Below are 15,982 nucleotides of genomic sequence, written 5' to 3' on the forward strand. Positions count from 1 at the left end.
AGGCGTGAGTGAGGAGGAGGCGTGAGTGAGGAGGCGTGAGTGAGTGAGGAGGCGTGAGTGAGTGAGGAGGCGTGAGTGAGTGAGGAGGCGTGAGTGAGGAGGAGGCGTGAGTGAGGAGGAGGCGTGAGTGAGGAGGAGGCGTGGTGGTGAGTGTGGAGGAGGAGTGGTGAGTGAGTGAGGGAGGCGTGAGTGAGGAGGAGGCGGAGTGGTGAGTGAGGAGGAGGCGGAGTGGTGAGTGAGGAGGAGGCGTGAGTGAGGAGGCGGAGTGGTGAGTGAGGAGGAGGGGTGGTGAGTGAGGAGGCGGCGTGGAGGAGGAGTGGTGAGTGAGGAGGGGTGGTGAGTGAGGAGGGGTGGTGAGTGAGGAGGGGTGGTGAGTGAGGAGGGGTGGTGCGTGAGGAGGAGTGGTGAGTGAGGAGGAGGCGTGAGTGAGTGAGGAGGAGGCGTGAGTGAGTGAGGAGGAGGCGTGAGGAGGAGTGGTGAGTGAGGAGGAGGCGTGAGTGAGTGAGGAGGAGGCGTGAGTGAGTGAGGAGGAGGCGTGAGTGAGTGAGGAGGAGGCGTGAGGAGGAGTGGTGAGTGAGGCGGAGTGGTGAGTGAGGAGGAGGCGGCGTGAGTGTGGAGGAGGAGTGGTGAGTGAGGGAGGAGTGGTGAGTGAGGAGGAGGCGTGAGTGAGGAGGAGGCGTGAGTGAGTGAGGAGGAGGAGTGAGGAGGGGTGGTGAGTGAGGAGGGGTGGTGAGTGAGGAGGGGTGGTGAGTGAGGAGGGGTGGTGAGTGAGGAGGCGGGAGGAGGCGGCGTGAGGAGGAGGCGGTGGTGAGGAGGAGGGGTGGTGAGGAGGAGGGGTGGTGAGGAGGAGGCGTGAGTGAGGAGGCGGCGTGGAGGAGTGGTGAGTGAGGAGGAGGCGTGAGTGAGTGAGGAGGAGGCGTGAGTGTGGAGGAGGCGTGAGTGAGTGAGGAGGAGGCGTGAGTGAGTGAGGAGGAGGCGTGGTGTGTGGTGAGGAGGCGGCGTGGTGAGTGGTGAGGAGGCGGCGTGGTGAGTGGTGAGGAGGCGGCGTGGTGAGTGGTGAGGAGGCGGCGTGGTGAGTGGTGAGGAGGCGGCGTGGTGAGTGGTGAGGAGGCGGCGTGGTGAGTGGTGAGGAGGCGGCGTGGTGAGTGGTGAGGAGGCGTGAGTGAGGAGGAGGCGTGAGTGTGGAGGAGGCGTGGTGGTGAGTGTGGAGGAGGAGTGGTGAGTGAGGAGGCGGAGTGGTGAGTGAGTGAGGGAGGCGTGAGTGAGGAGGAGGCGGAGTGGTGAGTGAGGAGGCGGCGTGGAGGAGGAGTGGTGAGTGAGGAGGGGTGGTGAGTGAGGAGGGGTGGTGAGTGAGGAGGCGGAGTGGTGAGTGAGTGAGGGAGGCGTGAGTGAGGAGGAGGCGGAGTCGTGAGTGAGGAGGAGGCGGAGTGGTGAGTGTGGAGGAGGAGTGGTGAGTGAGGAGGCGGAGTGGTGAGTGAGGAGGCGGAGTGGTGAGTGAGTGAGGGAGGCGTGAGTGAGGAGGAGGCGGAGTGGTGAGTGAGGAGGCGGCGTGGAGGAGGAGTGGTGAGTGAGGAGGGGTGGTGAGTGAGGAGGGGTGGTGAGTGAGGAGGGGTGGTGAGTGAGGAGGGGTGGTGAGTGAGGAGGCGGAGTGGTGAGTGAGGAGGCGTGAGTGAGTGAGGAGGAGGCGTGAGTGAGTGAGGAGGAGGCGTGAGTGAGTGAGGAGGGGGCGTGAGTGAGTGAGGAGGGGGCGTGAGTGATGAGGAGGCGTGAGGAGGAGTGGTGAGTGAGGAGGCGTGGTGAGTGGGGCGGAGGCGTGGTGAGTGGGGCGGAGGCGTGGTGAGTGGGGCGGAGGCGTGGTGAGTGGGGCGGAGGCGTGGTGAGTGGGGCGGAGGCGTGGTGAGTGGGGCGGAGGCGTGGTGAGTGGGGCGGAGGCGTGAGTGAGGAGGAGGCGTGAGTGAGGAGGAGGCGTGAGTGAGGAGGAGGCGTGAGTGAGGAGGCGTGAGTGAGGAGGCGTGAGTGAGGAGTGAGGAGGCGTGGTGAGGAGGAGGCTTGGTGAGTGAGTGAGGAGGCGTGCGTGAGTGAGGAGGCGGCGTGAGGAGGAGTGGGGAGGAGGCGTGGTGAGTGAGGAGGAGGCGTGAGTGAGGAGGAGGCGTGAGTGAGGAGGAGGCGTGAGTGAGGAGGCGTGAGTGAGGAGGAGGCGTGAGTGAGGAGGCGTGAGTGAGGAGGCGTGAGTGAGGAGTGAGGAGGCGTGGTGAGGAGGAGGCTTGGTGAGTGAGTGAGGAGGCGTGGTGAGTGAGGAGGCGTGCGTGAGTGAGGAGGCGGCGTGAGGAGGAGTGGGGAGGAGGCGTGGTGAGTGAGGAGGAGGCGTAGTGAGGAGGAGGCTGAGTGAGGAGGAGGCGTGGTGAGTGAGGAGGAGGCGTGGTGAGTGAGGAGGAGGCGTGGTGAGTGAGGAGGAGGCGTGGTGAGTGAGGAGGAGGCGTGGTGAGTGAGGAGGAGGCGTGGTGAGTGAGGAGGAGGCGTGGTGAGTGAGGAGGGGTGGTGAGTGAGGAGGAGGCGTGGTGAGTGAGGGAGGGGTGGTGAGTGAGTGAGGAGGGGGCGGGTGAGTGAGGAGGGGGCGTGGGTGAGTGAGGAGGGGGCGTGGGTGAGTGAGGAGTGGTGAGTGAGGAGGAGGCGTGAGTGAGTGAGGAGGAGGGGTGGTGAGTGAGGAGGCGGCGTGGAGGAGGAGTGGTGAGTGAGGAGGAGTGGTGAGTGAGGAGGCGGGAGGAGGCGGCGTGAGGAGGAGGCGGTGGTGAGGAGGAGGAGGGGTGGTGAGGAGGAGGAGGCGTGAGTGAGGAGGAGTGGTGAGTGAGGAGGAGGCGTGGTGGAGGAGGAGTGGTGAGTGAGTGAGTGAGGGAGGCGTGAGTGAGGAGGAGTGGTGAGTGAGGATGAGGCGTGAGTGAGGCGGCGTGGTGAGGAGTAGGAGGAGGCGGCGTGGTGAGTGGTGAGGAGGCGGCGTGGTCAGTGGTGAGGAGGCGGCGTGGTGAGTGGTGAGGAGGCGGCGTGGTGAGTGGTGAGGAGGCGGCGTGGTGAGTGGTGAGGAGGCGGCGTGGTGAGTGGTGAGGAGGCGGCGTGGTGAGTGGTGAGGAGGCGGCGTGGTGAGTGGTGAGTGAGGAGGAGGCGTGGTGGTGAGTGAGGAGGAGGCGTGGTGAGTGAGGAGGAGGCGTGGTGAGTGAGGAGGCGGAGTGGTGAGTGAGGAGGCGGAGTGGTGAGTGAGGAGGCGGAGTGGTGAGTGAGGAGGCAGCGTGAGTGAATGAGGAGGCGTGAGTGAGGAGGCGTGAGTGAGGAGGAGGGGTGAGTGGTGGTGAGGAGGAGGCGTGGTGAGTGAGAGGAGGAGTGGCGTGGTGGTGAGTGAGAGGAGGAGTGGTGAGGAGGAGGCGGCGTGGTGCGTGAGTGAGGAGGAGGCGTGAGTGAGGAGGAGGCGTGAGTGAGGAGGAGGCGTGAGTGAGGAGGAGGCGTGAGTGAGGAGGCGGCGTGAGTGAGGAGGCGGCGTGGTGAGTGAGGAGGCGTGAGTGAGTGAGGAGGCGGCGTGAGTGAGGAGGAGGCGTGAGTGAGGAGGAGGCGTGAGTGAGGAGGAGGCGTGAGTGAGGAGGAGGCGTGAGTGAGGAGGAGGCGTGAGTGAGGAGGAGGCGTGAGTGAGGAGGAGGCGTGAGTGAGGAGGCGTGAGTGAGTGAGGAGGCGTGAGTGAGTGAGGAGGCGTGAGTGAGTGAGGAGGCGTGAGTGAGGAGGAGGCGTGGTGGTGAGTGTGGAGGAGGAGTGGTGAGTGAGTGAGGGAGGCGTGAGTGAGGAGGAGGCGGAGTGGTGAGTGAGGAGGAGGCGGAGTGGTGAGTGAGGAGGAGGCGTGAGTGAGGAGGCGGAGTGGTGAGTGAGGAGGAGGGGTGGTGAGTGAGGAGGCGGCGTGGAGGAGGAGTGGTGAGTGAGGAGGGGTGGTGAGTGAGGAGGGGTGGTGAGTGAGGAGGGGTGGTGAGTGAGGAGGGGTGGTGAGTGAGGAGGGGTGGTGCGTGAGGAGGAGTGGTGAGTGAGGAGGAGGCGTGAGTGAGTGAGGAGGAGGCGTGAGTGAGTGAGGAGGAGGCGTGAGGAGGAGTGGTGAGTGAGGAGGAGGCGTGAGTGAGTGAGGAGGAGGCGTGAGTGAGGAGGAGGCGTGAGTGAGGAGGAGGCGTGAGTGAGGAGGAGGCGTGAGTGAGTGAGGAGGCGTGAGTGAGTGAGGAGGCGTGAGTGAGTGAGGAGGCGTGAGTGAGGAGGAGGCGTGGTGGTGAGTGTGGAGGAGGAGTGGTGAGTGAGTGAGGGAGGCGTGAGTGAGGAGGAGGCGGAGTGGTGAGTGAGGAGGAGGCGGAGTGGTGAGTGAGGAGGAGGCGTGAGTGAGGAGGCGGAGTGGTGAGTGAGGAGGAGGGGTGGTGAGTGAGGAGGCGGCGTGGAGGAGGAGTGGTGAGTGAGGAGGGGTGGTGAGTGAGGAGGGGTGGTGAGTGAGGAGGGGTGGTGAGTGAGGAGGGGTGGTGAGTGAGGAGGGGTGGTGCGTGAGGAGGAGTGGTGAGTGAGTGAGGAGGAGGCGTGAGTGAGTGAGGAGGAGGCGTGAGGAGGAGTGGTGAGTGAGGAGGAGGCGTGAGTGAGTGAGGAGGAGGCGTGAGTGAGTGAGGAGGAGGCGTGAGTGAGTGAGGAGGAGGCGTGAGGAGGAGTGGTGAGTGAGGCGGAGTGGTGAGTGAGGAGGAGGCGGCGTGAGTGTGGAGGAGGAGTGGTGAGTGAGGGAGGAGTGGTGAGTGAGGAGGAGGCGTGAGTGAATGAGGAGGAGGCGTGAGGAGGAGTGGTGAGTGAGGAGGAGGCGTGAGTGAGTGAGGAGGCGTGGTGAGTGAGGAGGAGGCGTGAGTGAGGAGGAGGCGTGAGTGAGGAGGAGGCGTGAGTGAGGAGGAGGCGTGAGTGAGGAGGAGTGGTGAGTGAGGGAGGCGTGAGGAGGCGGCGTGGAGGAGTGGTGAGTGAGGAGTGGTGAGTGAGGAGGAGGCGTGAGTGTGGAGGAGGCGTGAGTGAGTGAGGAGGAGGGGTGGTGAGTGAGGAGGGGTGGTGAGTGAGGAGGGGTGGTGAGTGAGGAGGGGTGGTGAGTGAGGAGGGGTGGTGAGTGAGGAGGCGGGAGGAGGCGGCGTGAGGAGGAGGCGGTGGTGAGGAGGAGGGGTGGTGAGGAGGAGGAGGCGTGAGTGAGGAGGCGGCGTGGAGGAGTGGTGAGTGAGGGAGGAGTGGTGAGTGAGGGAGGAGTGGTGAGTGAGGAGGAGGCGTGAGTGAGGAGGAGGCGTGAGTGTGGAGGAGGCGTGAGTGTGGAGGAGGCGTGAGTGAGTGAGGAGGAGGCGTGAGTGAGTGAGGAGGAGGCGTGAGTGAGTGAGGAGGAGGCGTGAGTGAGTGAGGAGGAGGCGTGAGTGAGTGAGGAGGGGGCGTGAGTGATGAGGAGGCGTGAGGAGGAGTGGTGAGTGAGGAGGCGTGGTGAGTGGGGCGGAGGCGTGGTGAGTGGGGCGGAGGCGTGGTGAGTGGGGCGGAGGCGTGGTGAGTGGGGCGGAGGCGTGGTGAGTGGGGCGGAGGCGTGAGTGAGGAGGAGGCGTGAGTGAGGAGGAGGCGTGAGTGAGGAGGAGGCGTGAGTGAGGAGGAGGCGTGAGTGAGTGAGGAGGCGTGAGTGAGGAGGCGTGAGTGAGGAGGCGTGAGTGAGGAGTGAGGAGGCGTGGTGAGGAGGAGTGGTGAGTGAGGAGGAGTGGTGAGTGAGGAGGAGGCGTGGTGAGGAGTGGTGAGTGAGGAGGAGGCGTGAGTGAGTGAGGAGGAGGGGTGGTGAGTGGTGAGGAGGCGTGAGTGAGGAGGAGGCGTGGTGGTGAGTGAGGAGGAGGCGTGGTGAGTGAGGAGGAGGCGTGGTGAGTGAGGAGGCGGCGTGGTGAGTGAGGAGGCGGAGTGGTGAGTGAGGAGGCGGAGTGGTGAGTGAGGAGGCGGAGTGGTGAGTGGTGAGGCGGAGTGGTGAGTGAGGAGGCGGAGTGGTGAGTGAGGAGGCGGAGTGGTGAGTGAGGAGGCGGAGTGGTGAGTGAGGAGGCGGAGTGGTGAGTGAGGAGGCAGCGTGAGTGAATGAGGAGGCGTGAGTGAGGAGGCGTGAGTGAGGAGGAGGGGTGAGTGGTGGTGAGTGAGAGGAGGAGTGGCGTGGTGGTGAGTGAGAGGAGGAGTGGTGAGGAGGAGGCGGCGTGGTGCGTGAGTGAGGAGGCGTGAGTGAGGAGGAGGCGTGAGTGAGGAGGAGGCGTGGTGGTGAGTGAGGAGGCGGCGTGGTGAGTGAGGAGGCGTGAGTGAGTGAGGAGGCGTGAGTGAGGAGGAGGCGTGAGTGAGGAGGAGGCGTGGTGGTGAGTGAGGAGGCGTGGTGGTGAGTGAGGAGGAGGCGTGAGTGAGGAGGAGGAGGCGTGAGTGAGGAGGAGTGAGTGAGGAGGAGGCGTGAGTGAGGAGGAGGCGTGGTGGTGAGTGTGGAGGAGTGGTGGTGAGTGTGGAGGAGGAGTGGTGAGTGAGGAGGCGGAGTGGTGAGTGAGGAGGCGGAGTGGTGAGTGAGTGAGGGAGGCGTGAGTGAGGAGGAGGCGGAGTGGTGAGTGAGGAGGAGGCGGAGTGGTGAGTGAGGAGGAGGCGTGAGTGAGGGAGGAGTGGTGAGTGAGGAGGAGGCGTGAGTGAATGAGGAGGAGGCGTGAGGAGGAGTGGTGAGTGAGTGAGGAGGTGTGAGTGAGGAGGAGTGAGTGAGGAGGCGTGGTGAGTGAGGGAGGCGGCGTGGTGAGTGAGTGAGGAGGCGTGAGTGAGGAGGAGGCGTGAGTGAGGAGGAGGCGTGAGTGAGGAGGAGGCGTGAGTGAGGAGGAGTGGTGAGTGAGGAGGAGTGGTGAGTGAGGGAGGCGGCGTGGAGGAGTGGTGAGTGAGGAGGAGTGTGTGAGTGAGGGAGGCGTGAGTGAGGAGGGGTGGTGAGTGAGGAGGGGGCGTGGGTGAGTGAGGAGGGGGCGTGGGTGAGTGAGGAGGGGGCGTGGGTGAGTGAGGAGGGGGCGTGGGTGAGTGAGGAGGGGGCGTGGGTGAGTGAGGAGGGGGCGTGGGTGAGTGAGGAGGGGGCGTGGGTGAGTGAGGAGGGGGCGTGGGTGAGTGAGGAGGGGGCGTGGGTGAGTGAGGAGGGGGCGTGGGTGAGTGAGGAGGGGGCGTGGGTGAGTGAGGAGGGGGCGTGGGTGAGTGAGGAGGGGGCGTGGGTGAGTGAGGAGGGGGCGTGGGTGAGGAGGGGGCGTGGGTGAGGAGGGGGCGTGGGTGAGGAGGGGCGTGGGTGAGGAGGGGGCGTGGGTGAGGAGGGGGCGTGGGTGAGGAGGGGGCGTGGGTGAGGAGGGGGCGTGGGTGAGGAGGGGGCGTGGGTGAGGAGGGGGCGTGGGTGAGTGAGGAGGAGGCGTGGTGAGTGAGGAGGAGGCGTGGTGAGGGAGGAGGCGGAGTGGTGAGTGAGGAGGAGGCGGAGTGGTGAGTGAGGAGGAGTGGTGAGTGAGGAGGCGGAGTGGTGAGTGAGGGAGGCGTGAGTGAGGAGGGGTGAGTGAGGAGGAGTGGTGAGTGAGGAGGAGTGGTGAGTGAGGAGGAGGCGTGGTGAGTGAGGAGGAGGGGTGGTGAGTGGTGAGGAGGCGGCGTGGTGAGTGAGGAGGCGTGAGTGAGGAGGCGTGGTGAGTGAGGAGGAGGCGTGGTGAGGAGTGGTGAGTGAGGAGGAGGCGTGAGTGAGTGAGGAGGAGGCGTGGTGAGTGAGGAGGAGGCGTGGTGAGGAGTGGTGAGTGAGGAGGAGGCGTGAGTGAGTGAGGAGGAGGCGTGAGGAGGAGTGGTGAGTGAGGGAGGCGTGAGTGAGGGAGGCGTGAGTGAGGAGGAGGCGGAGTGGTGAGTGTGGAGGAGGAGTGGTGAGTGAGTGAGGAGGAGGCGTGAGTGAGTGAGGAGGAGTGGTGAGTGAGGGAGGCGTGAGTGAGGAGGAGTGGTGAGTGAGGAGTGGTGAGTGAGGAGGCGGCGTGGAGGAGGAGTGGTGAGTGAGGAGGAGTGGTGAGTGAGGAGGGGTGGTGAGTGAGGAGGGGTGGTGAGTGAGGAGGGGTGGTGAGTGAGGAGGAGGAGTGGTGAGTGAGGAGGAGGCGTGAGTGAGTGAGGAGGAGTGGTGAGTGAGGAGGAGGCGTGGTGAGGAGTGGTGAGTGAGGAGGAGGCAGGGGTGGTGAGTGAGGAGGCGGCGTGGAGGAGGAGTGGTGAGTGAGGAGGGGTGGTGAGTGAGGAGGGGTGGTGAGTGAGGAGGGGTGGTGAGTGAGGAGGGGTGGTGAGTGAGGAGGGGTGGTGAGTGAGGAGGGGTGGTGAGTGAGGAGGGGTGGTGAGTGAGGAGGGGTGGTGAGTGAGGAGGGGTGGTGAGTGAGGAGGAGTGGTGAGTGAGGAGGCGGGAGGAGGCGGCGTGAGGAGGAGGCGGCGTGAGGAGGAGGCGGTGGTGAGGAGGAGGGGTGGTGAGGAGGAGGGGTGGTGAGGAGGAGGGGTGGTGAGGAGGAGGGGTGGTGAGGAGGAGGCGTGAGTGAGGAGGAGGCGTGAGTGGGTGGGTGAGTGAGGAGGAGGCGTGGTGAGGAGTGGTGAGTGAGGAGGAGTGGTGAGTGAGTGAGGAGGCGGCGTGGTGAGTGGTGAGGAGGCGGCGTGGTGAGGAGGCGGCGTGGTGAGTGGTGAGGAGGCGGCGTGGTGAGTGGTGAGGAGGCGGCGTGGTGAGGAGGCGGCGTGGTGAGTGGTGAGGAGGCGGCGTGGTGAGTGGTGAGGAGGCGGCGTGGTGAGTGGTGAGGAGGCGGCGTGGTGAGGAGGCGGCGTGAGTGAGTGAGGAGGAGGAGGCGTGAGGAGGAGGCGTGAGTGAGGAGGAGGCGTGGTGGTGAGTGAGGAGGAGGCGTGAGTGAGGAGGAGGCGTGGTGGTGAGTGAGGAGGAGGCGTGGTGGTGAGTGAGGAGGAGGCGGAGTGGTGAGTGAGGAGGCGGAGTGGTGAGTGAGGAGGCGGAGTGGTGAGTGAGGAGGAGTGGTGAGTGAGGAGGCGGAGTGGTGAGTGAGGAGGCGGAGTGGTGAGTGAGGAGGCGGAGTGGTGAGTGAGGAGGCGGAGTGGTGAGTGTGGAGGAGGAGTGGTGAGTGAGGGAGGAGTGGTGAGTGAGGAGGAGGCGTGAGTGAATAAGGAGGCGGAGTGGTGAGTGAGTAGGAGTGGTGAGTGAGGAGGGGTGGTGAGTGAGGAGGCGGCGTGGAGGAGTGGTGAGTGAGTGAGGAGGCGTGAGTGAGTGAGGAGGCGTGAGTGAGTGAGGAGGCGTGAGTGAGTGAGGAGGCGTGAGTGAGTGAGGAGGCGTGAGTGAGTGAGGAGGCGTGAGTGAGTGAGGAGGCGTGAGTGAGTGAGGAGGCGTGAGTGAGTGAGGAGGCGTGAGTGAGTGAGGAGGAGGCGTGGTGAGTGAGGAGGCGTGTGTGAGTGAGGAGGGGTGGTGAGTGAGTGAGGAGGCGTGTGTGAGTGAGAAGGCGGCGTGGAGGAGGAGTGGTGAGGAGGAGGCGTGGTGAGTGAGGAGGAGGCGTGAGTGGAGGAGGAGTGGTGAGTGAGTGAGGGAGGCGTGAGTGAGGGAGGCGTGAGTGAGGAGTGAGGAGGAGGCGTGGTGAGTGAGGAGGAGTGGTGAGTGAGGAGGAGGCGTGGTGGAGGAGGAGTGGTGAGTGAGGGAGGCGTGAGTGAGGGAGGCGTGAGTGAGGAGTGAGGAGGAGGCGTGGTGAGTGAGGAGGAGGCGTGGTGGAGGAGGAGTGGTGAGTGAGTGAGGGAGGCGTGAGTGAGGAGGCGTGGTGAGGAGTGAGGAGGAGGCGTGGTGAGTGAGGAGGAGGCGTGGTGAGTGAGGAGGAGGCGTGGTGAGTGAGGAGGAGGCGTGGTGAGTGAGGAGAAGGCGTGAGTGAGTGAGGAGGAGGCGGTGGTGAGTGAGAAGGAGGCGTGAGTGAGGAGGAGGCGTGAGTGTGGAGGGGTGGTGAGTGAGGAGGAGGCATGAGTGAGGAGGAGGAGGCGTGGTGAGTGAGTGAGGAGGAGGCGGCGTGGAGGAGGAGTGGTGAGTGAGGAGGCGGCGTGGTGAGTGAGGAGGCGGCGTGGTGAGTGAGGAGGCGGCGTGGTGAGTGAGGAGGCGGCGTGGTGAGTAAGGAGGGGTGGTGAGTGAGGAGGGGTGGTGAGTGAGGAGGAGGCGTGGTGAGTGAGGAGGAGGCGTGGTGAGTGAGGAGGAGGCGTGGTGAGGAGTGGTGAGTGAGGAGGAGGCGTGAGTGAGTGAGGAGGCGTGAGGAGGAGTGGTGAGTGAGGGAGGCGTGAGTGAGTGAGGAGGAGTGGTGAGTGAGGGAGGCGTGAGTGAGGAGTGGTGAGTGAGGAGGAGGCAGGGGTGGTGAGTGAGGAGGAGGCAGGGGTGGTGAGTGAGGAGGCGGCGTGGAGGAGGAGTGGTGAGTGAGGAGGAGTGGTGAGTGAGGAGGAGTGGTGAGTGAGGAGGGGTGGTGAGTGAGGAGGGGTGGTGAGTGAGGAGGGGTGGTGAGTGAGGAGGGGTGGTGAGTGAGGAGGGGTGGTGAGTGAGGAGGAGTGGTGAGTGAGGAGGAGGCGTGAGTGAGTGAGGAGGAGTGGTGAGTGAGGAGGAGGCGTGGTGAGGAGTGGTGAGTGAGGAGGAGGCAGGGGTGGTGAGTGAGGAGGCGGCGTGGAGGAGGAGTGGTGAGTGAGGAGGGGTGGTGAGTGAGGAGGGGTGGTGAGTGAGGAGGGGTGGTGAGTGAGGAGGGGTGGTGAGTGAGGAGGGGTGGTGAGTGAGGAGGCGGGAGGAGGCGGTGGTGAGGAGGAGGGGTGGTGAGGAGGAGGGGTGGTGAGGAGGAGGGGTGGTGAGGAGGAGGGGTGGTGAGGAGGAGGGGTGGTGAGGAGGAGGGGTGGTGAGGAGGAGGGGTGGTGAGGAGGAGGAGGCGTGAGTGAGGAGGAGGCGTGAGTGGGTGGGTGAGTGAGGAGGAGGCGTGGTGAGGAGTGGTGAGTGAGGAGGAGTGGTGAGTGAGTGAGGAGGCGGCGTGGTGAGTGGTGAGGAGGCGGCGTGGTGAGGAGGCGGCGTGGTGAGTGGTGAGGAGGCGGCGTGGTGAGTGGTGAGGAGGCGGCGTGGTGAGTGGTGAGGAGGCGGCGTGGTGAGGAGGCGGCGTGAGTGAGTGAGGAGGAGGAGGCGTGAGTGAGGAGGCGGAGTGGTGAGTGAGGAGGCGGAGTGGTGAGTGAGGAGGCGGCGGAGTGGTGAGTGAGGAGGAGGCGGAGTGGTGAGTGAGGAGGAGTGGTGAGTGAGGAGGAGTGGTGAGTGAGGAGGCGGAGTGGTGAGTGAGGAGGCGGAGTGGTGAGTGAGGAGGCGGAGTGGTGAGTGAGGAGGCGGAGTGGTGAGTGAGGGAGGAGTGGTGAGTGAGGAGGAGGCGTGAGTGAATAAGGAGGCGGCGTGGAGGAGGAGTGGTGAGTGAGTAGGAGTGGTGAGTGAGGAGGGGTGGTGAGTGAGGAGGGGTGGTGAGTGAGGAGGGGTGGTGAGTGAGGAGGCGGCGTGGAGGAGTGGTGAGTGAGGAGGAGGCGTGAGTGAGTGAGGAGGCGTGAGTGAGTGAGGAGGCGTGAGTGAGTGAGGAGGCGTGAGTGAGTGAGGAGGCGGCGTGGTGAGTGAGGAGGCGTGTGTGAGTGAGAAGGCGGCGTGGAGGAGGAGTGGTGAGGAGGAGGCGTGGTGAGTGAGGAGGAGGCGTGAGTGGGTGAGTGAGGAGGAGGCGTGGTGAGGAGTGGTGAGTGAGGAGGAGTGGTGAGTGAGGAGGAGGCGTGGTGGAGGAGGAGTGGTGAGTGAGTGAGGGAGGCGTGAGTGAGGGAGGCGTGAGTGAGGAGTGAGGAGGAGGCGTGGTGAGTGAGGAGGAGGCGTGGTGGAGGAGGAGTGGTGAGTGAGTGAGGGAGGCGTGAGTGAGGAGGCGTGGTGAGGAGTGAGGAGGAGGCGTGAGGAGTGAGGAGGAGGCGTGGTGAGTGAGGAGGAGGCGTGGTGAGTGAGGAGGAGGTGTGGTGAGTGAGGAGAAGGCGTGAGTGAGTGAGGAGGAGGCGGTGGTGAGTGAGAAGGAGGCGTGAGTGAGGAGGAGGCGTGAGTGTGGAGGGGTGATGAGTGAGGAGGAGGCGGCGTGGAGGAGGAGTGGTGAGTGAGGAGGCGGCGTGGTGAGTGAGGAGGCGGCGTGGTGAGTGAGGAGGCGGCGTGGTGAGTGAGGAGGCGGCGTGGTGAGTGAGGAGGCGGCGTGGTGAGTGAGGAGGCGGCGTGGTGAGTGAGGAGGCGGCGTGGTGAGTAAGGAGGGGTGGTGAGTGAGGAGGGGTGGTGAGTGATGAGGAGGCGTGAGGAGGAGTGGTGAGTGAGTGAGGGAGGCGTGAGTGAGGAGGCGTGGTGAGTGGGGCGGAGGCGTGGTGAGTGGGGCGGAGGCGTGGTGAGTGGGGCGGAGGCGTGAGTGAGGAGGAGGCGTGAGTGAGGAGGAGGGTGAGTGAGGAGGCGTGAGTGAGTGAGGAGGCGTGGTGAGTGAGGAGGCGTGGTGAGGAGGAGGCGTTTGTGAGTGAGGAGGTGTGAGTGAGTGAGGAGGCATGAGTGAGGAGGCGTGAGTGAGGAGGAGGCGTGAGTGAGGAGGAGGCGTGAGTGAGGAGGAGTGGTGAGTGAGGGAGGAGTGGTGAGTGAGGAGGAGGCGTGAGTGAGGAGGAGGCGTGTGTGAGTGAGGAGGGGTGAGTGAGGAGGGGTGGGTGAGTGAGTGAGGAGGGGTGGGTGAGTGAGTGAGGAGGGGTGGGTGGGTGAGTGAGGAGGGGGCGTGGGTGAGTGAGGAGGGGGCGTGGGTGAGTGAGGAGGGGGCGTGGGTGAGTGAGGAGGGGGCGTGGGTGAGTGAGGAGGGGGCGTGGGTGAGTGAGGAGGGGGCGTGGGTGAGTGAGGAGGGGGCGTGGGTGAGTGAGGAGGGGGCGTGGGTGAGTGAGGAGGGGGCGTGGGTGAGTGAGGAGGAGGCGTGGTGGTGAGTGAGGAGGAGGAGTGGTGAGTGAGGAGGAGTGGTGAGTGAGGAGGAGGCGTGGTGGAGGAGGAGGCGTGGTGGAGGAGGAGTGGTGAGTGAGTGAGTGAGGGAGGCGTGAGTGAGGAGGAGTGGTGAGTGAGGATGAGGCGTGAGTGAGGAGGCGTGGTGAGGAGTAGGAGGAGGCGGCGTGGTGAGTGAGGAGGCGGCGTGGTGAGTGGTGAGGAGGCGGCGTGGTGAGTGGTGAGGAGGCGGCGTGGTGAGTGGTGAGGAGGCGGCGTGAGTGAGGAGGAGGCGTGGTGGTGAGTGAGGAGGAGGCGTGGTGAGTGAGGAGGAGGAGTGGTGAGTGAGGAGGCGGAGTGGTGAGTGAGGAGGCGGAGTGGTGAGTGAGGAGGCGGAGTGGTGAGTGAGGAGGCAGCGTGAGTGAATGAGGAGGCGTGAGTGAGGAGGAGGGGTGAGTGGTGGTGAGGAGGAGGCGTGGTGAGTGAGAGGAGGAGTGGCGTGGTGGTGAGTGAGAGGAGGAGTGGTGAGGAGGAGGCGGCGTGGTGCGTGAGTGAGGAGGCGTGAGTGAGGAGGAGGCGTAGTGAGTGAGGAGGCGTAGTGAGGAGGAGGCGTGAGTGAGTGAGGAGGAGGCGTGAGTGAGTGAGGAGGAGGCGTGAGGAGGAGTGGTGAGTGAGGAGGCGGAGTGGTGGTGAGTGAGGGAGGCGTGAGTGAGGAGGAGGCGGAGTGGTGAGTGAGGAGGAGGCGTGAGTGATGAGGAGGCGTGAGGAGGAGTGGTGAGTGAGTGAGGGAGGGAGGCGTGAGGGAGGAGGTGTGAGGGAGGAGGCGTGAGTGTGGGGAGGAGTGGTGAGTGAGGAGGAGTGAGTAAGAGTAGGAGGGAGTAAGAGGAGGAGGGGTGAGTAGAAAGAGGAGGAGTAAGAGTAGGAGTAGTAGGAAGAGGAGGAGGAGTAAGAGTAAGAGGAGTAGTTAGAGTAGGAGTAGTAGGAAGAGGAGGAGTAAGAGGAGGAGTTAGAGTAGGAGTAGTAGTAAGGACTTTTTACCTTTTTAATTTTGTACTTTTTTGACGCACCAATGATAAGAGTATAGAGGGAGGAAATCTAGAGAGCTGAACGCTATAGAGATATTAAAACAATGTTCAGAACAGATCAGGTGTTCAATGGCCAACATTCACTTTAGGAGATATGTATATTTAAACAATGGAAGTTCTAGATACCGTAATTACTTTTTTTTTTTCTTATTTGCTCAGGGTATCGTCATGTTCATCTATTTTCCAAGGATGGCACCTCCCTGTCCCCAGCTACACTCTTTGTACATGTGCACATCAAGGACCCATGAAAAACCAAGCAGCAGATACATTCTGATGTATACCATCATCATCTCCTGTCTGGACTGACTGGGGGGAGACAGAGTTTGAACCCTCCTAATTACCAGTCTTATCGCGTTTTGCTTTTCCAGGTTTCAGCTCTCCAAGAAGCCAGGTGCCATATTTACTATATACAATCAATGTTTAGTACAGAACATTTACCTGGGTCTTATACCCGGAGGTGTCACGAGACATTCCTACAGCAGGGACACCTCTAGAAAGTAATGGATACCGGGCACAACACTAAATAATACAACGGAAATGGCTGTAACCAGAAGACATAAGAAGTAACCTATGACCTCAGGGTTTACACAAAATACATCACCATGATTTTCATTAAGTGACATGACCTATAGGGACCGTGACAGACATTTCAAGCACTGCAGCATGCTGCCCTGTCACGGGAAGTGACAATTTGCACACATTGTGCCCACTCTTACATTAAGAAATATTTGTCACAATAAACATTTCTCATTAATATGATGTCACCCAGCTCAATTGGCACAGCAGAGGGCACGGTACATTTTCTTAGCAATGCTGCCTTTAGATCTTGGTGATAGGTTCCTCTTATGCATTATTGACAATTAGTAGAACCCAAACCACATATTTTTTTTCTTCTCATTTGCCTTTTGTGATCAAGCTTGTTATATTGAGCATATGTGCCTTCCACGAGGGCACGCGGCACTTACAGCCTGAGCGGATCGCAAACAAAAGCTCTACTGCATTTGGAAAATGTTCTTGGGGTGAACAGACAGGCACGAGGTCTGAGAGTGGGGGAGAGAGTAATGCAACGCACATGTACAGCGCTCTTTTCGTGAAGGAAATAAACATACCCTCCAATGACATTTTATAAATGTATTTTCCACTTCGCAGTATTTTACCTATTATCAGTGCAACTTCACAATAAATAGAAATGTGGAGTGGATTGTAGTTGTCCGGTTCCTACATGATGGGTTTTATAGCCTGCATTGTGTGTGGGGGGTGTTTATGGTCTAAATTAGTCTGCAACTTGTGGCTTTTGTCAAACTACAACTACCAGCATGCTTAGCCACATGTGAAGTCCGATTCACACGGGACGGAAGTGCCGCAGAATTTTTGTGCAGAAAATACGCAGCGGATGTGGGTGAGAATTAAACAAAGCTCATTTACATGCATGATGAACATCCAGCAGACGGAAATCAGAACGTGCGCATTCTATTCTGGATGTTCACACATGTAGAAGGGGTCAAATGTTTTGCGGCGGAAAGGAACAAAATCAGCATTTCCAGCCTGGAAGTTGTAGTTCAGCAACCGCCAAGGCTTTTAGACCTGGTTTAAAAAAGTGCAAAATCTGCACAAACCCTGGGGCACTTTAGTTTTTTTCCTATCTTTCTCAGTAATTTAGATATCGGTGCGGTTATATTTGGCGCCCAATATTTAAATAACCCCCTGAACGGTCAATGGGGCGTGTAACACCACTGTGACACTGTCCAATCAGATAAGGACAGTGTCACAGCAAGAAGGTGCGTGCACTCTCACTCACTCTACAGCCCTCGGCAGAAAAGAACCACAAGACTGATCTCTGCCGAGAACGTGCACACGCTCTTGATGTGACTGT

At 62.2% G+C, this 15,982-nt stretch overlaps 1 protein-coding gene across 1 annotated transcript in view; it reads left to right on the forward strand.

The window, feature by feature from the left end:
• PLCD3 (phospholipase C delta 3) overlaps positions 1–15,790 on the forward strand; it is a 61,162-nt gene extending 45,372 nt beyond the window's left edge. The window contains exon 15 of the mRNA XM_075846997.1: positions 14,269–15,790. Coding sequence (XP_075703112.1) covers positions 14,269–14,357 — 89 coding nt within the window. The 3' untranslated portion in view covers positions 14,358–15,790. The remainder of the gene's footprint in view (positions 1–14,268) is intronic.
• Positions 15,791–15,982: the final 192 nt, after the last annotated feature.

The sequence above is a fragment of the Rhinoderma darwinii genome, chromosome 13 (genome assembly GCF_050947455.1).
Source record: "Rhinoderma darwinii isolate aRhiDar2 chromosome 13, aRhiDar2.hap1, whole genome shotgun sequence".
In the NCBI taxonomy this organism is placed as follows: domain Eukaryota; kingdom Metazoa; phylum Chordata; class Amphibia; order Anura; family Rhinodermatidae; genus Rhinoderma; species Rhinoderma darwinii.